Source organism: Copadichromis virginalis, linkage group LG18 (assembly GCF_057382275.1).
Source record: "Copadichromis virginalis isolate Kocher_CV1m ecotype Utaka linkage group LG18, C_Virginalis_male_GT1.1, whole genome shotgun sequence".
Classification (NCBI taxonomy): domain Eukaryota; kingdom Metazoa; phylum Chordata; class Actinopteri; order Cichliformes; family Cichlidae; genus Copadichromis; species Copadichromis virginalis.
Window position 1 is genome coordinate 25,155,127 of NC_140635.1, and position 19,988 is coordinate 25,175,114.

The 19,988-nt window shown below is 39.7% G+C and overlaps 1 protein-coding gene across 9 annotated transcripts in view; it reads left to right on the forward strand.

Moving 5' to 3' along the window:
- The window catches only part of st3gal3b (ST3 beta-galactoside alpha-2,3-sialyltransferase 3b), a 50,192-nt gene that overhangs the window by 12,578 nt on the left and 17,626 nt on the right, over positions 1 to 19,988 (forward strand). For 6 of the 9 annotated variants that reach the window (XM_085439889.1, XM_085439890.1, XM_085439887.1 and 3 more), the window contains 9 exons: positions 997 to 1,144; positions 6,490 to 6,564; positions 7,027 to 7,068; positions 8,280 to 8,322; positions 9,570 to 9,662; positions 12,916 to 13,010; positions 17,966 to 18,029; positions 18,126 to 18,221; positions 18,986 to 19,172. In XM_085439889.1, the coding sequence (XP_085296015.1) occupies positions 1,036 to 1,144; positions 6,490 to 6,564; positions 7,027 to 7,068; positions 8,280 to 8,322; positions 9,570 to 9,662; positions 12,916 to 13,010; positions 17,966 to 18,029; positions 18,126 to 18,221; positions 18,986 to 19,172 (804 nt within the window). In that variant the 5' untranslated portion in view covers positions 997 to 1,035. The remainder of the gene's footprint in view (positions 1 to 996; positions 1,145 to 6,489; positions 6,565 to 7,026; positions 7,069 to 8,279; positions 8,323 to 9,569; positions 9,663 to 12,915; positions 13,011 to 17,965; positions 18,030 to 18,125; positions 18,222 to 18,985; positions 19,173 to 19,988) is intronic. The other 3 variants (XM_085439892.1, XM_085439893.1, XM_085439894.1) reach the window with 3 other exon arrangements.

The following is a 19,988-nucleotide window of genomic DNA, read 5'->3' on the forward strand; positions in this document are numbered from 1 at the left end:
CATGTCAGATCTGAGAATTTCTGCAGCATGCTTTTTCAGCAGGGTCTCCTCATATTTTTATTTTTTTATTTATATATATTTTAAATAATGGATTGCATTTATATAGCGCTTTTCTAGGCACCCAAAGACCGAACTAAAATCTCCAATGGTGTCAGGGGTTGAAAGAGTCTGTAGACAACAGACCTGTATTTAGCAGTTTGTTCCAATCAGGGACAAGGTCACACAGATCACTGACTGGGTTGTTTTGTCTTCTGCCAGGTAACCTCTAGACTGCATAATTCACTGCATTATGGCATGTTGATTCACGTTTGTTTGCCTGAGGCAAGTAGATCGAGGTTAACTGAGCTATAACGGTGACTAAATACAGCAGTAACTTAGTTTTTGTTCGTTTTAAACAGGGAGCCCAGATTATGAGCGCTCTGCAGGTGTCAAACCATGAACACAGGGCGTGGGGTTTCCTGTTAAACTATAGAAAAAGTTTGCTTGAGTGAGGGCTTTAGCAGCACATGCTGATACATTTCAGTATTGCTGTACTCATGTCTTAAAGACGTGCTAAAAAACAAAATGACTTCTTCTGCCTCTCAGTTATTGTAACTTCTTGCATTTGGAATTCTTGTCAAGGTTCCCTGCATGAATCAAATCAATGTGTTTTTCTTCTTCTTATTTTTAGTGACTTTTATTTTCCTGTTGTAACCAACAGAAGAGATCAACAATCACAACTCTGTAGAGTTAAATGAGAAATCTAAGATCTGTCTTGATAAAACTACCTTTCATCCCACACATTTGACCTAAAAAAACATTTTTACCCTCTTTTTTTTTTTCTTCTTCTTCTTATCTTTCTTGCCAGCCGATCTTTTGCTATGCCTCATTTTCCCCCTCCTCTAATCACTGTGTTTTGTTTGTATCAGTTTTTTTTTTTTCTTGTGCTGCTGACAGATTTCTTTAGTCTTTACAGATGTGTAAATAAAATATCCCACTCTCCTCCTGTGATTCCAGGTGATGACCTGAATAGTGCCATGTGAATGACTGAAGACAATGAAGCCTGCACACAAGCTGCTGTTCATCCTGTGCCCCATGCTGGTCCTGGGCTTTATTTACTACTCCTCCGGGAAGCTGCATCTACCCATGTGGGGACAGAAGTCTCGTAAGTGACATCTCCAGTATGACTAACATTTATTCCATCACCTCATCGTCCATCTGTCGTAGCTGTTCGAAACATTGCATGTTTTATCTGTTTTTAGAGAGAGCAAGTCTTTTTTATTTTTTATTTTTTTTAAATCTGTTTTTCTGTCTGCTTCTCTGCGCTCACTGTCAGCTAATTGCACGCTCATTTTTTTGTTTTTCTTATTTATTTGATAGGCCAGAAGGCCAAGCTTTGTGTTTATGTCTCAAAACTTGTGTGTTTGTGATGTGAAAGTTAGTTTTTCATTTACTTCAGAGGAGCACTGAATGTGGAGGGGACATTTTAATTGGATCTGCTTGTACATCAAGTATAAAAGCAGTGGACACACCCATGTGGATTGTCTCAGAAATGGATATTTAACTGCCTCCACCTAGACTACAGTTTAAAAAACAAAACAAACTTTGTGTACAACTGATCAAGTGACCTCACCCCTTTTCCTTTATGCTTTTGACATGAGGCTGGCAGTTAGTTTCACAGTACGACTGCACCGGCCACTGAAACTGAAAATTAGTTAGTTAAAATTAGCACATAATAATGTAGACAGAGAGCACACCTGCTGGGTGTTGGTCATGAGTAGGCATTTGTAAATTGAATTGTATTTATTTAGAGAAGTAATGATGAAAACCAATTTCTGTTTGGCTAAGTGCTTAACAACCAACTTGTTAAAGCCCCTGGCCTCTCCAAAACACAGCTGTTTGTGTCCAGCAGAGGGGGCTAGAAGATTTCTGGTAGAAAGTTGGAAGTTTTCTGAAGAAGGGTTTCTCAGGGAGCAGTGTTTTGACACAGAAACCACAAGTGTAAGTTTTTTCCAGTTAGTTTGCAGCTCTTTATCATTACAAGCTATTAACTGATGCACTCTGCTTTTATTCCCATCAAGATAAAACTGTTTACCTCAATAATTGATCCCATTAACTAACTACAGTGCAGCAAACTGCTTAAAAACCCTGTAGCAGAAGTGAGAGAATAATCTTTTTATTTCCTTCGTCTTTTTTTTTTTTTTTTTTTTTTTTTTTAAAACTTATCACCATTCCCCAGAATTGCCCTCCTAAAGAAATGGTGAGTAACAAAAAGGGCATCAGCTTTTCCCCTGACATTTGTGCCATGTTTCTAGCCATGCAGCTAAATTTTGTTTTTGTACTGATTCCAAAAGGAAAGTGTTTCAGTAGGAAGCCACGCATAGATTCTGTTCACATTTTTCATACATTATGACCTAATTTCTTGCCTTGCCCTCATTGTTTTAACTTGGCCTTGTTTGTTCTTGGATCACTCAGCACTCTCACTATCAATGTCTTGTCCGTGAATCATTGATGATACAACCTTTTTTTTGTTTTGTTTTTTTAATGGTCTGAACCTTGTTTGGTACCTCTGCTTTTCTTTTTTTAAGTTTGTCTAGTTGCCATGTGACGGTGGCTAACTCCCTGAGTCCAAATATGACTTAAAAGTAATAACTTTAAATAAAAGTAAAAAACTCATCTCTCTTATGTTTCATTACTGACAGATCACGTGATCAGTCAATGGTCCTGGTTGTCACAGTGCTTTTTGCTCCCTCTTTTTTAACCAGGCTCTTGTGTTCTGTTGCAACATCTCACATTTTCTTGAAATTCAACATTCATCATCTTAAAGTGTGAAATACAAAGGCGTTCAGCTTTGTACAGTTACCTTTGTAGGTTTGAAATTGTACAGCAGCAGTGTCCTCTAATAGGTTACATATAAGGGTGCATGATGTGAAGAGAGTGAACACACTTCAGCAGCACACCAAAAGAAGATTGCAGGGGGAAATATTGGCTTTCCGTAGTGCTGTGATACCAGATGTTTGGCTTAAAGAAGGTCAAAGGGGAAAGAAGAACATGTGGCTTGTCCCTCCCGCCCTCTGGCCTGGTCAGCTAAGCTGTGCTGTCGCAAGAGTGATCTCTCTCTTCACCATTATTGTCTTACAGTGCAGGGCTTAGTGCTCCAGGGGCAAGTGTTATATGTAGACTTGATTATAAACATCATTAATACCATCATTTATTTTGTTTGTTTATTGTACAGTGTCATGCATTCACTGATTTGTGGCATTGCTGTGCACTCTTTTTGGGATTTCAGCTGGGAAATACTGGGAAATTTTTATTGGTTACATTTGTTTACATTTATTAAGAATCTGTTCGTTTACCAGTTTGCCTCTGCTGTTTTGACCGTGGGAATTTGAAATCAAAGTGAAGGCTGGTTTTGAACATGGGTGTGTGATCATTGTATTCAATTTCTTTTTATGTCAGCTCATGTGCTTCTATTGTGAGATGGTTTCTAGTCGGTATTTTAACACGCTTCTTCAGCTGAGGTGGAGCCTGTACTGGTAATTGAGGTTCATAAAGCAGGGAAAGATTTTCCTTGTCTGGTTTCACTTATCCAAGCATGCACGATCCCTAAGTGGTCACATAATGGTGTATTTAACTTAGTAAGTCAGCACAGAGCTGTTCTACCTAGTTATGCATGCAAAAATATAAAAAAAGCATATAGGCAACCACAAGCAGAAGGGTGGATTGGCAAAGAGAGCAGCATATTTGACAAACCAGGACACAAATACAATCTGAGAAATATTAGAAATGTTATTCGTATATTAGAAGAATACAGAAACATTAAAGGCTTAATAAACATATTAAAAAGGACTGTATGAATATATGTTGTGTGCTTTGTGTGATCAGTAAGACTGGAAAAGCGCTGAGGTCTATCTGAAACCAGGAAGGAAATGAAAAGGTTTTCTGTTAAGACTGTCAGTGTCACAGCCCTAATGGCAAGAGATAGTGAGGTCTAACTGCTATTTATACCTATGTGTTCTGTTACATAATAATTTGCAAGCATTTTAGCTGTATTTTTTTTCAGTTCCAATTCCAGACAAGGTAAAGAACTTTAAAAAAAAACCCCATATCAAACAGCAGGCCTATTTCTAAACTCTTTGTTTTGCATATGTCAGAGAAGCGCAAGGCTTGCGTGTTCTATCTTGGGAATTTGTATTAAAGGTTATAAAACAGTAAAATGGCATTTGATAGCACATCTAGCGATTACAAAGTAAAATAATAAAGCTGCTCCCATAAATTTGTAATACTCAATAACTGCACAAAGGTTAATGATGGCTTGCAAGTAATACTTATGTTCACAAAATAGTTCATTAGGTGGTAGTTTTGTACACGTGGATCTGTTTACTTGAGCGTCACCTTCATCAGAGCAGGTTAGGTCTGCAGCAGAGCCAGTAACCATAGCTTTATCACCTTGTTATGCTTGTAATTGTGGCGCTCTGTGGAAATCCAAAAGTTTGTGTCCTCTGTTTGAATTCTTGTATCTGTTCTTGCAGCAGTGGGGTTGATTTAGTCTCTTAGAGGAGGTACATTGCTGCCTGTCCAGAAAATGGCACAGAGGGTACCCAGATTATCCCTGATGGATAACGGGTTATTCAAATACCCCTTCTTCACCACAGCCTCCAAAGTGTCCAGTTTGCAGCCAATCACAGAGCCAGCTGTGCTAATCACTTTGTGTAGTCTGCTTAAGCCATCAGCTCTGATGCCGCTCCCCTTACAGACTACCGCAAAGTACACTGCACTCACCACAGCTGAGTGCTAGAAAATGTTCATTTGCTCAGGTATTTTTTTTTACCCATCCTGTCCCGGGATAGACACAGGTCTGTAGACTTCAGAAGGAAGAGCACGGCTATCACTAACACATCCAAGTTCCAACCACTCCACAGTGCATTTCTGTGGATACCATCGGCAGGCATTGTACTGACCGTCTGAACAGAGACATCAGTCCCCTGTGGAAATCCTATACTGCACACCACCAAACCAGTCTCGCACATCGCCACCTGTCATGTAGTCTGTAATGAATGAGATGGTGGACACGTTCACTGACATTTCCTAACATTTATTTCTCAATAGCAGTGGCTGAGTAGTCTTAAATGCACTTGAGAAAACAAAGAAGCTGTTACTATATAGATGGGAGTAAGCGCCCATCCATTCCCCAACGTAGTCAGTATGCAGACTGCAGAGGGTCAGCATGACATTTTACACTCAGTTGTCCACCTGTTTTCTAACAGGAATTCAAAAGAGACTGTCCCTCTAAGAGTGTTCATGCTAAACTTATCTCAATTTTATGGATAATCTACTTACAGCCAACTTTGTTTTCAAGCTTACCAACAGCAGGGTCACTTATTATTGGGTTCCTTGCTAGTAACAAAAACACTACTTTAGGGTGCTAAATCACATTTGAAATTAACGTCTGTAGGGTGAGAAAAGAATGTGTACAGCACCAACTGAGCTGCTAACAGTTTCTCTGTAATTGCGGTAGCCAACATGCCACAGCTTTTAATCCAGATTACTTAAAGCCTAAACTCCATTAGATGAATTGAAAATGTTGTCTTGAATTTAACCCTGTTTGTCCGAGGCATTCATAAGAATTTCTTTAAACTTTGCTCACAAATCTGTAAACCCATGCACTCACCTGTTCAATATAAAATTAATCACTACACATGTAGTAGATGTGGTCAAGAAGAATTCAAACTGAGCATCAGAATGGAGAAGAGAGGTGAACGTGGCAGTTCAGATGGCAAAAGGCAGTCCAGTATATTTATTTTAAAATGGGATTCTCTCTGTCACTCTCAGTGCTTCATTAACATTGAGCTCAACAGCAGCTCAAAGAGCATGCTCTAAATATCCCCAGCTTGATTTTCAGCCTCAGAGATCAACTTCTCTTGTCTCAGCGCTATAGTGATACACCTATACAGTTTCAGCCGGAACAGAGCCTGAAATTCACTAATTGGCGAGTCTGAACAGTCGTGAAAGGCAGCAGCTCGGTTTTGCATACAGCCTGTTTCGTAAAAGAAAACATTTCTGCGCAGCAGTTTACTTCTGTTTGGTTGAAAACCTTGTTAAAGGTCCTCAGACTTTATCTGATCTGCCAAACAGATTGAAATCACTTTTCTGTAAGAGGAAGAAATGTGAAAGTATATTAAAGTCAAAGTGATCTTCACTGCAGGCTTATCAATATTGCAAGCCCCGTCTTTAAAGTAAACTTCCTTAAAACCTATTTATATTCTTATCTATATTCCGTGTAAGCCACTACTGAAGGACCGGGTTATATTTCCGTTTCCTTTCATTTCTGTCGCTGCCTCTTGTTTGTGCGCATCTGTTCTTGTTTGTGGCCACTGTTGTCTTTTCTGCTGAAGTAAAAGCATTTATTAATATATATTTAGGACCTTGTATATTGGTTGTTTGGTTAATAGTTGCCTTCACAGCTTTATCCTCATGATCTTATTTCAGTTTAACCCCTTTTGTTTACAGACAAAGATGCAGAAGAGCCGACTCTAGCCCAGACTAGAGCCCAGACTAAAGGTGCTGAAGTGAAAAGAATTACAGGTAGAGGCACTGGGACTCTGCCCACATATACTGGGTTACAGTTATGAAGCATTTTTTTTCTATTTCTCTTTTTTTTTGTTCTTAATGGTTGAGTTGTTGAGGGGTTTAAATATAAATATCTGCTAACTTCACATCGCTTTCCATAACCCTTTTTTATGTCTCAAAACGGTTTTAAACCGTTTGTGCTTATTCATTCATCATACTCTCAATGTTCCAGTGTCCAAACGGTCATATAACCACAATGGAGTCTTGCTTTTAATTTTCTACTTCACTGGGCTTTCTGTCTTTTGAATAAAGATTGGAATTCACAGTCATAATTCAGCCCACTGGGATTAAAGCCACTAACCCCTCCTCTTTCTTACTCCGTAACTTCTGACATTTCTACTTGGCTTTATTTTCAAGTCCAATGCTGCCATGACAGAATGACTTCAAAAGGTGCTAACTGACCCTTTTCTGTTTCAGAGTTGGAAATGGACAACAACGTGGGACAAATAGTAGGCTCAGGTACAGCTGCAGCCCCCCCAGCCCAAACTTTTACCCATCATTGTTGTCCCAGACACCATTTTAAAGAAAACCCTGGGAACCAACAGCCCTGTTAGGTTGGGAAACACGTGGCATTTTCAAAGAAGTCAGAGAGCTTTGTTTGCTTTTTCCAGTCTGATCTATTCCTGACAAAAAAAGTACTTTGATTTTAGAAGTATCTTTGCTAAATTGATGAAACACTCATAACAACTGCAGGGGAAATGAACATGTGCTCAGCCATCATTCTCTTATGAAGGACAATACAACACTGCCCTCTGTTGTCTCAGTTTGGTAACAAACAGCAGTGAAACGGTCTGCATGAATTTTGGTGGTGTAAAGGAATTTTGGTGTAAAGGGTTAGAAGACGTAAGATTTACTTACTGCAGGTTAAGATAAACCACTAAGTTGCTTTGACTCTGCCCTCTGGCTGCTATTCTACAGATGTGTCACCCATCTTGGCTGCTAAGGCTAAGTTCCCTTCCTCCTGGGCAGTGCTTGGATCCTTCCCTTTCAAACTGTCAGACATTCCCATTACCCTTTTTCTTTATCTTTATTTTCTTTTATTCTCCAGCTTCTCTTTGACAAGATCCACAACTGCAGGTGTAATGCTGCACTATTCCTAATTTCCTCCATGCTAATGTAGTTACAGATTTTTATTTATTTATGTTTTTGGCCAGAAATGATCATAGCAAGTATTTTGCAGACCCAATCAGCTTTATTGCAAAGAGTCGGCCTGCAATGGAAACAAAGCTCCCATTTCACCTTAAATATGTTCCTCCTGGTTTTCTGTGCTCTCTCTCTCTTTTCTACCTCAACGCTTCACTAGGCACCTACTGGCTGTCCCTTTGGTTGTCCATAGGTGATCTCTGACTTGTTTTTCTAACTTTTATTTTAAACTCAACAGATTGTTTTGGCTGGCTTCTCCCTAACCTTGCTTGTTTGTCACAAGTCCTTGATCCTAATGCTTATGTTTACATCTGCCATATTGTTTCCCCCGTGAAAGCCACACAGGTTGTTTACAACTACAGCTGCTGAGCTGTTAGTTGAATAGCTGGATGACTGCATTAAGATGCCATACCTTTGTTGTTGTTCTGTTTTGTTTTGTTTTTTTTGTTTTTTTCTTAAATCAAAGTGGTTTGTGGGCTCTTGTGGTGATGGATAATTTCCATTTCTTTTTCCATCTCTGTCCCCAGTGTATGATAAGCAGGGCTTTCTGCTACAGCTGGACACAAAATTGTGAGTACATCTCTTTCTAGTAAACACTTATGTCATCTATTATAACACATTTAGCTATTCTCAATCATCGTTTGCCACATTACACATGATGGATTCCCAAAACCGAATTCCCTTTTAGACTTTGACTCCATTAATTCAGCCGTGTTTTACATCTGTTATCACAGAATACTGCAGTCAGGCTTGATCAATGGGAAAACACGAAACATGAAAATGTAAACGTTTGGCTAATTAATCTAGCCTTATTTCTTTCCCCCTCCCCCCTCCTCTTTTTAAATAAACACACAGTGTAGGAAACACAGATGGTGACACGAGCACAGATACGATAGGTGGTCTGAGTAATAACTTTTGAAACAAGTGTGACTTGAGATGTAGGTCAGTTAGTGTTTTGTGTTTAGACTGGCTGTGGTTTGTCAGAGTAAGAACATGTTACAATAGATCATTATGCAGCTGTCATTGTGTCACTGTGTTTGTTGATGTGTGTATAATTCCCTGAATTGGTTTGACACATTGGCTCTAAACCACCATGGCAAGGTCCTTTTCTCTGGCCCTACGTTACCGCACAGGAATGAATGAGATGCTGCCATCACAGTCCACATCCACTGCAACCATAATGTCAGCACATGCTTTAAAGTGGAATTCACACGGGATCACTTCATGTAATGCAGCCGCTTTCTTTATTTTATTGCAATTCATCTTGTAGCTCAGAATTAGTTTTGTGACTCGGGTCATATCTTAATGCGGGGTAGGCAAACTGATGGAAATACCCCAGAGATTTTAATTCCACTCTACTGCAAGTGATTGAAGAGGATTGAAATAAAGTCTGTTAGCATAGATGAGCTTCAGATTATGTGCAAGAAGGCCCCAGTCAAACAGTTTCTCCAGCCAACTTTGATTTTTGGACCTCACATAGTGCAAAGACACGGGCCCCCCTCTCTTTTCCCGTTGTTTATTTGAAGTAGAATCATGGCATACATCACATTATTAATGATCCTGGTAGTAATCGGGAGGTTCAAGCTTTACCACTGCCAGCATGATTATTTAAACAAGGCTTCTCTGCTTCGTCTTGCCACACACACAGGTGATATGCTGACTTGATGCCGAGTTCCCAGCTAATTCCACAGCCCCATCTCTCCTGCAGATTGTTTGTCAAACAAAGTTTTTGAAGCTTTGAATTTGTCATTTTAATTGGCAATCAGTTATCACGATGTGTCTAATTAAGCTCTCGCTTTCTTCTTTTTAATGTACAGATCGCAGGAGTTAGAATACAAGTATGGCAACCTCAGCGAAGGAGTGTGCAAGCCAGGATATGCAGCAGCTAAGATGGCCACCATCTATCCTAAGTGAGACATTTCTTTTGGACTTTTTTTTTGCATGTGAAGAACTAACTTTTAATGCAAAATCAAGATCTTTACGCATAGATAATGTTAACTGGATGTCAGCAAGAGAAAAGCTTTTACTCAAGCATGCAAACTTGCATGATGTCACTCCTCAAACCAACTAGGCCTTAAGGGTTTTGAGTCAGTAACAGAGAAGCCCCTACATTCCTATCCAGTCTCCCCCAGTTTCAATCATGTTTCTATCATCTTCTCCCCACCACAAAACCTCAACTGTGTCCTTGTGATCCCCCATTACACAAAAGAACTTTTGTCGCCTGAGTAGAAGGTCTCACATCACTTCCCTATCGTGTTAAAGAGCCATAGAGGCGTTCTGCGAACGCCACCAACCAGCTTCCTGCCTTGACTCATCAAGGGGTCTCTAATACCCAGCCTACACAGTCTATACAATCCCCAACAGTCCTCCTGATGTCATTGGTTCTTTTGATTTTTCACTGTCTCCACTTTGTCGTCCGTTTCAGCTCAGTCTATTGGACATTGTCCTTTTAGCGTTCTTGCGCAAGGGTAGTTTTCATGTTGCTAAATAATAGGCTGTGACACTAAAGTAACTACTTGACCTAGCTATTGGGCAAAGGAATATATTGAACCTCCTTTATGTATCGCCTGAAGCACCAAGTTTTAAATTTTAAATTAAAAGTAGTAGTATTTAATTGAGTCTATTAAAGGTATATGACCTACAGTGGCTCCAAATGCTCTAAATAACACTATCAGCTGCCCTGTGGACTATAAAGTGCAACTTTTTTTTTTAAATAAGATGGACAAAGCACTTTGTGCCACTGCCCTCTACCTATATGAGAGGCTATGATTTAGCAATGTCCTCCCTGGTAATGACTTCCTCTCATCAGCCGCACGTGTCGGATCAAAGTTCTGTTCAACACAGAAAACCCCTGGGAGCCCACTGATTACTACCACCTTCAACCCAGTCTCTCACAGGTCAATAAGCACAATTAATGCTGCACTTAGTATAAGTTTGTCTGTATGCTCATTTGTATAAATAAGTGTAAGTGTACAGCCAAATGTACACAGTTGTGCTGTGTGTGTGTTTGGTCGTGATTTGTCTCCTGTGTGGAAGGGAAGTCGGCTGTTTAACATCTTATCTGTTAGCGTTCTTTATTTCTGCCTGCTTTGTACATTTACCATTAAAATATTCTCGTTAACAGTTTGTGTGAATTGGTGTGGACGACAGTTCGACAGTTAAAGAAAACCTACTTAACCTCTAGCAGTGAGGTCCTATGGCTCTCCATCTAATAATCATCTGCTTCCTCCATGTTTGTCTTCTTCTGAAGCTCCTTGCCCTGCAGTCTCCAATTTATTTTACGCCCCTCCCCTCACCCTCTCCTTTCCCCCAAAACTGTTTGTATTAGAGCCCTAAATCAAGTGTTGGCAGTGAACTCGAAGTGGCACGGTTATGAAAATATTGCCTGTGAGAGATGGACCCAGCAAAGGAAATGAGCACAATGCATCCCTGCCTGTTGGCTGTTTTTGGGAGCCCTCACTACTTATTTAACAACAAGCAGCCCCCTGTCTCTGCTTGGTCAGGATGTCAGTGACTGACTGTTGGTCAGGGCTCACTGACTTGTAATGGTCCCGTGTTATTTATAGCCCCATGTGGCCTCAGAAGGCCCAGGTTTAATGAATCTCCATTTGTTTTGCCTGGACACAAGTCTCTGAGTGTGCATGCCCCTGTCAGGCGAGGTGAGTCAAGGTGGAGAGAGAGCCATACATAACTACCTCTAGTCGCTCGCTGGAGAATAATGAGGATTTCAAAGAATGATTACCGTGCTTGGAAGAGGCTGAAGCTTAACCGGAAGGTCTCCCAATAATGTCAGCCATGTTTGGTCATTGTGTCTCACATATTTCTTGTCAACCAGTGGCAGTGTTATGTTATGGGAACAAGTATTCAAGGGTCCTGCTGAGAAACAGAGGTGTAATCGAGCTTGTGAGTCTTTTCGTGCTTCCATAGTTTGAATGCTGTTTGTCGGCTGCAGGAGGAATAATTTACAGCTCTGTGTGTTTATTGGACAGGTGCATCAGCAAAATGCAACACTTATATTGCTGGTGGTCTAGTTCTAGGGAAGGGGTGCAATAAGCACTCTGTAATGTAATCTCTGTATTTCTTTAGAAATTAACTAAAGATGTACACCAGTTTGATAAATCTCCTTAACTTTGTCTTTTCTGTAGGGGTGTCACGATGCTTTTAAGTTAGACACAAAATGTTAGGCAGCTTGTTAAAGAACAGCACATCCATAGAGCTCCATCCATGTAAACATCAGAGGAGAAACGACACGAACGGCTCCTTGCTCCTTTTTCCCTCTTGCCTCGCATCCCTCGAGCTTGACAGCGGGTTATAAAAACACACATCCATCCCGAAGCTACACTTGCAGAAGTGGCTCATAACCCAGCGCTAGGGTCACAGGCGTTACTAAGAGGAAATGACTCCTTTTTGATATCGGAGCTGCAGTTAATCAAAGAGAGACACACACGCACACTTCTATAGCCACACAGGATAAGGAAGAGGCGATGGCGGAAGTAGCGGGTCGTGGGCCATTAAAAACATTGGCCACTGGGGTGTTTTTGACTATCAGGCCTAATTTGTTTTCTAATGGGACTGACATTTTGTTCTAGCCATTTCAACTGTGTATTCTGTCGTGGGTAAAAAACTTTTTTATCAACCCCTGAAGTTTTATCGTGTCTCTTCATTGAGAACAACATCCTCCACTCTAATTCAGTCTTGCTTCAGATCGTTAGAGGAAAAAAACATTGTGACATGAGTGTTGTTTCAGACAACCTCATGTGTCAGATGTGATTTAGGCCCTGGAGGAGAGGTTATGTTGACGGGTTATGCACTGCAACCTCTTAATTTCTATCACCTGCTTAGATTTGAGCTGTTGTGCTAAGGTGTGTGGAGGCTTTGCTCATTTTAGGAAGCTTTTACAGGGTGTGGGGATGCTAGGTTTAATGATGATGGGACATAAAAATTCAGTTATCACCTCCTTGGTAACATAAACTTTATTATCCCAAGTGTAGTGAGGATTACGAGAACCTGCCGGGATAGATTCAGCACACAATAAGTAATTGTTGAAAGTTTGTAACAGGAGCTGTTATACTAAGAATACTGGATATTACAGCATTGGTGTTTTTATCTTCTGTATCTCGGCTAATGAGAACCATCTCCACTTTTGTTTCATCTCTCTTACAGGTTTACGAAATTGGCGCCAATGTTTCTTGATCGAAACTTCAAACGGCTATCAAAAGTCAACAACTACTTACCTCCATTCGGCTTTAAAACGCAAGGTAAAGCCATTCATCACAGTTCACCCTCCACTAGTTTGTATGTTTATTGTGGATTATAGTAATTATATGTTCTGGGGTTTTAGAAGGAGTTGCCCATAAAAACAGAAAGAAGCTTCGAGATCCCGACTTTTTTTTTTTTTTTTTGTGGTTCATGCTTCTCTCATGTTTTCCCTGATGCATGTCAGTCCTTCATTAGACCATTGTCTTCTAAATATCTTCATTTCTAGCTCTACAAGTTTTGGTGTAATTTTCTATTTCTTTGTTTTTTTTTTTTTTTGTGTGTGTGTGTGTGTGTGTGTGTGTGTGTGTGGGGGGGGCAAAGCCACACAGGACAGCTATTTTCACATGTTTCCCCCCCTCTTTAAATTAGACACCAAGCTTAAGCCATAAAGATTGGTGGAGTGCTCATTTAAAGTAAGACTGAGCATGTGTTCGTTTGCCACTGTTACGTTTAGAGGTTGTGTGGGAGATTGATGCCTGATGTAGTGCAGTTTTGTGCCTGTAGTGCCTGGTATCTCAGATATGAGCCAACAAGCTTTGCGTGTTTTCAGTATTAATCAACATCATATTCTAGCTTGCCAATATTTTATTTTGTTCAGTAGAAGCAATGGCATTCTTTATTTATCGGGGTTTTATCACTTGGCTCCTCATACTGTTTGTACTTGGCTACAGTCAGTACATACCAACCAACAATTTCAAAATGTCTCCTAAGAAGTTATTTTAACAGTTCAGACTGAATTTCCACTTGGTTTGTTTTGTATGAGTTGTTGAGAAAATCTGAGATCTAAGAAAAATAAGGCTCATTATTTCCTCTGTGACTTAAAGAATTTCTTTTTGCCATTTGTTGCAAAGTTTGTATTTTGGACATAATATATATAATATGGAAATAATGTATTTTTCCTTTGCATGTTTGTTTGTTGCATATTATTTTTGAAAAATGGATAATTATTAATAATTATAGTCTCCAAATAATAATGCAAGCACAGAGTGTTTACAAATTCCCAAAAGGGTTGCAGAAGTTCATTTACAATAGACACAAGAAACTGACAGAAATTATTTGGGGCTCCCAGGTCATGCTTTTAGCTCTGATGCTAATTGGTCTCATATCAACCTTTGTTTAGTTAAAGCTAATCTCCAACAACAGTCTTCTTTCTCTTGAAGGTGAAAAAATATGTAACTGGTCACTTTAATCACTTTGAGTGATTAAAGTCTTTTTGGAAGCAAGTCTTCTAACTTGCAGATGTAGATGGACAGTTAATTTGAGACCAAGCCCCTATAAATAGACTGGCACGTATAAAGTGCTTTTCTATTCGAAGCACTCGAAAGTCTTTTACTACAAGCCTCTTTCACCCAATCACAGGCAGTTTTTTTTTTTTCTATGCCGACCTGTCTCTCTGATGGATGCATCAGGACAACTTTAACATAATGCCCAAGGATACTTTGACATGCAGACTGGAGTGAAGGAAACCAACAACCTTCCGACTGACAGATGGCCAACTCTACCTTCTGAGCCATTGCCGGAGGTGGAGAGTGTGTCAAAACTGCACTCACCAAGCTGTAGTTATGGAATTGCCAATCAAATCCAAAATTTGACTCTACCTACATGGGTTCTCTCCCAGCACTCTAGCTAACAGTCCACAGACTTGGTTATTTACCTGGTGATTCTAAATTGTCTGTAGGTGTAAATGTGACTGAATGGTTGCTATCCCTAGGTTTTTGCCCTGAAATGGACTGGCAACCTGTCCAGGATGTACCCCACTTTTTGCCCCCTGACAGCTGGAAAAGTCTAGTACCTATACCCTGAAATTAAAGAATACTTGCTTTACTGCCTTCACAGCCAGCGAAGCACAACATGGTAATACTGGTAATGCTCTCACGGTATAACATTCATAAGTATAGGATAGATTTTTTTTAATTAATTAATTTTTTTAAGTATTCTCAGGCAGTCAGTCCAACCTCCGCAGACTTCTGTGTTTGTCGTAACCTTTCAAGTGATTTACATTTATTTGCTGGATGAACTCTATCTTGGGACCAGAAAATTTGATGTCTTCTAACACTCCAACGTTAGCATGTCCGCACACAGTGTTTGCACTTGTTAACTGACCTTAACACACTCCAGCACTTCAGATATCGAACAAGTACACAGTACCATGGGAACCTAAGAGATAACATTAATCTGTCTTCACTGGCATGCTCTGTCACATTTTCCAATACTTACAAGCAGAAGGTAAAGGGAATGTTACCTTTGTGCTCTGGCAAGTTCTCCACCGTCAATTAAACGTGTACTCATGTACACACACAGCCACGGCTATCAATAGAGCGCTCCCTGTGTGAGTGTTACACCTGGTTTCTGTTTTCTCCACGGACTGTGATGGCAGTGGGGTTTCCCTTTTAGTGGTATTCATGTGGAGAGATGATACGTGTGGATCTTGAATAGAACTCCACAAAGGATTCCAAATTGAGACCACGGAGTAGCGCTGGTGGGTGGGAGTTTTATTTTTACTTTTTATTCTGCCAAGAAGTATCTTTGGGACACATCAGCTATAGCCTGAAGAAGGAAAAGTAAACGTTAAGCTGCCCTGATTTGGTTTCCGGGGGGAATAAAGCTACGCTGCCAGTGATCGCTCAAAATTCAGGATTAATTTAAATTTTAAATGAAAATCTTTTTAAATATCTTATTCCTGCAGTCTAAAGTGGACTTCTTTTTAAACTGTTAACAGACTGGAGGAATTTTGTGGTGTGAGGGTGTTGAACCATAAGTTTATAAATTCTTTGCAGTGCTATTTTTGGAGAACCTGTTGGGAGGAAAGGATGTGATTTGTTGTTAGTTGCTTCTGTACGTATCCATGCTTGTTTCCAGCTGTTATATTTAGTTTGGGGCATTAACTTTTTTTTTTTGTGTATGTGTGTAGGGATGAACTTTTTGATCAGAGAAGCTAATCTATCTTTGCAAATACTGATCCAGGGTTAGAAAGCTACAGCAGACTATTTAAAAACTGTGTCCTCATCAGGCAGCTCCACAGTTTTACAAGTAAAGGAGTGATGTCCCTGCACTATTGATGCTGTTTTCATTCTCAGCATGTCCACCAAATGAAATCACACCGACCGTTATGCAACTTTACACTTAGTTAGGAGGAAGCACAATTAAGGCAGCCAGACTGTGAGCTGCTGCCAAAGACTTGAACACATCTCACATTTGCAGTCATTAGCAGTTTTTTTTCCTTCTTTTTTTTCACAGTTGTTAACTAATTTATCAAGGATAGTGATACTTTATCTTTGTACTGCAGATAAATTTTTGGCCTTTTTGTTTTTTGCAATCATCTTTCTTTCATCACAGGATTTGTTGTAGTGTTTAGTCTCCACTCTTTCCAGCAAAGTGTCTGTGTTTATGTGTTATGTGATGCTTCTGCTATTCGCCGGTGTTGCCAGTAAAGATTTTTAACATTTCAAGAGTTCCACATTGGACTAATGTCTGCACTTGCAGCAATTTGTCTTTTGGCACTACCACAAGACATGCTTTGCTGAAAGGGTTTACCGCAGGTACTTAGAGCAATTAGCTTCCATGTTGTCCTCTGAAAGAGCACACTACCCATTGTGATTTTTCACTTTTCACCCGCTCGGATCCAGGTGTGGTCCTCGGCCTTGTGTTTATGCTGCTCAGGGTGATACTTGACGCCAGACATTGACACCACATCCAAACAATAAGCTGTGGCTCTGCTCGCCTCTCTTCACTAGGTTAATCATTAGGATTGTTAGACAGGGTGGATGGACTATAATATGTCTTACAACCTGGTTTGAGGCCCCAGTCTAAACGCTCAGTCTGCAAAAAGAGGCCAAGAGAAACAACAAGAGTGAGAGTAAAGGCAGACGGTGTGCTGCATTATGAATATAATAAATGAAATAGAATGCTATAAAATAATGCCAGACTTTTTGTGTGTCTTTTAAAAAAAATTTAAACGATGAAGATGCAAATTGAGGATTTTATTTATTTATTTTTTTTAAATCACAGCTGTTAAATCCACGTAGTTACAAATTCCTGCAAATGTAAGATGGAACAAAAATAGGTGCAACTCTAATGGAATCTGCACATTTGGGATGTTGAAGAAGATGAGTTATAAATATAAGAGGTCTAAAAATGGTTAGGAGGAAGAAATGCATGCAAGATCTAATGCTGGAGCTATGACTCCAGCACAATAGTCCGTAGAACATGGCAGGAATGCACGCTATGGCTAAACATCGCCGTTTCTCAACCTGTGATCAGAGGGGTGCTAGCCATGCAAGGAGACGAGTACAACACCGGCCACTTAACCAGGAGAATGTGATTGTTTGAAAACAGCATTCCACTCTGAGTGCTTTTATGGCAGAGTTTTTACATACACACGCATACCATCCTTAACTCCGTATGGGTGTTTCTCTCAGATTCACTCCTCTCCAGAATACAACAGCTTCCCCTCCTGTAATCCCCATCACCACTATTCCTGAGGTTCACTGGTCACTCCTTATCTATGAGTGAATAAACGGAGGGTGGTGTTCTCTCTTCCTGTTTGAAGACCACCTAGATTGTTATATCTCGGGTGGTATGTTGAAATCTTTGGCAGTCTGTTTGGCCTTTAAAAGTGTGATTTCCCCCAGTTTGAGCTTTTCAAATATGTCATTTTCATTATTTGAGAACATCAACTCGTCTTTGGAGCTAAAGGGACGTTCTGAGTGCTTAAAGTGACTGACTCTGATGACAGAGCTCCATTTCTAGTGCCAGATTAGTAGATGGAGTATTTTAATGTTTGATACTTGGAGCATCATTCACTGCCGAGGTAAAAATTCTAAGCTTGGCAATGAATTTCACCCACATTTTGCATTTAATGTACTTGTGGATGAATTTTTAATGGGGATTTATTGTAGTATGGAGGTTCTGCCCTGTCTTTAAAATCCTGTTTTGTTTTCTTCTTTCTCTGCAGAGAGAATAATAGACAGCATTTTGACTATAACAAAAAATTACGGGCTGGGAGAGGAGCTTGACAGGTACCTGCACCCTACTCGTCAGCGTCAACATGAAGTCTCTTTTTGCTTCCTTGTTTCTTCTTAATATGACTAATGTCTGGCTGTCCTGCCTTCCAGTCTCAGCTGTAAACGATGCATCGTCGTGGGTAATGGTGGGATCTTATCCAACAAGTCTCTGGGGTCCCGAATAGACGAATACGATGTGGTGGTCAGGTAAGATACCAAAATAAAAGGGATTCTGTATAACAGCAGTGTTCTGTATAAGTTAAATAGTGTGAAGTTTTTTTTGGGGGGGGGGCTTGGACAGCTTGAATTTTTAGTTGAGGGGAAGAAAATGTCTTCTGGATCATCAACACGTGACCAAATAGGAATGCATGGTTGCTTCAGTGAGCTGGGAATCGGTATTGTGGAATATCGAGAAGTCTCTGCTCTGTTTTTTGTTATTTGGGGGGGACTCAGTAACATACTTTGTTATGACCTTTTGTTATGCATACTTTATACACTGCCTCCACCTGACATCAGAGCTCACTGCAGGCAGACGGGCATTCCCTGGAGTGGAGCGGACTGTGAACTCTCATCAGCCCACAGGCGAGCACAGCAGCCCACTATTCAACTAAACGAGCTAGAGATGAAAATGGGAAACTCCAAAATAAAACTGGATGTACTGTTACCTTTAGTGACTGTGTCTGAGAGCTCACTTAACATTCCACTCGTTTCCAGAATGACTGTGGCTTACCCAGATGTTGTCAGATGTTAGCTCTTGTGATGAGGTTGCAAGCTGGGTTTTCCTCTGGCCAGTCTTTATGCATAGACCCAGCTTATGCTTCAGCTGAACCTTCATGTGGAGGTTTTGCTTTGTCTTTCTGTTTGCAGACGTGCTGTTTTATCTAAATATCGAAAATAATAATCCTGTGCTTTTCACTATGCTTTTCTTAAATTCCTGATTCCACCCTTTGTTGTCTTTCTTGCGTTGACAGGTTGAATGAAGCTCTAGTAAAAGGTTATGGAAAAGATGTAGGAACCAAAACCACCATAAGGATTACATATCCAGAGGGTGCGATCCAGAACCCAGAAAACTACGAACAAGACTCACTTTTTGTTCTATCTGCTTTCAAACCACTTGATTTCAAGTGGCTCAGACAAATGGTCTACAAGGAGAAAATGGTAAGGACATATTTGAAGGGGGGTGGGTTGTTTTGTTTTTTGGTGTTTTTTTTTGTTTGTTTGTTTTTGTTTTTTCTTCCAATGAATGAAGGTTGAAATCTTGAACTTACAAACACAAAACCTGGAAGATATTTGAACTACTTGAGTATTAAAATATAAATGGATCCAAAATGCAAGCAGTTTTCATAGAACAAGATTCCTGCTTATGCTTGCATTCACTTACATTCAAATTCAAATTTTTATTTGTCACGTACACAGTCATACACAGTACGATATGTAGTGAAATGCTTGGACAACTGCTCGTGACCTAAAGAAAACGAAAAAGGAAAAGGCTATGAATAAGATAGGAAATAAATATGGAAAATTAAAAAGGGTAAATTTAACTAGGAAGGAATAAAATATAAATTAAGGTTAAAAATGAAATAACTGTACAACACAAATTAGAATGAAGGGTAAATTTAACTGGGAAAGAATAAGATAAAATATATAAATTAAAGTTGAAAATAAAATAACTGTACAACCAAATACACAATATAGAACTATATAAGAATGTATGAACTTACATTCCTCACTCTGTATTTGTTGGTTTGATCAGCACTCAGCTGAATTATTGCGCAACAATTTTGTCCTCCTTTGAACATCTATATCAGAGCAGTATAATCTATAATCACATCCTCCTGATTACCTTCTGTGGAAATCTAAACCACTTTGTAAAAGAATAAATAAGAATACACAGAACTATGCCATATACTAAATTAATATTGGGAATGTTTTAGATGAATGATATAGTCTTCATTGTCGGTTAATACTTGTACA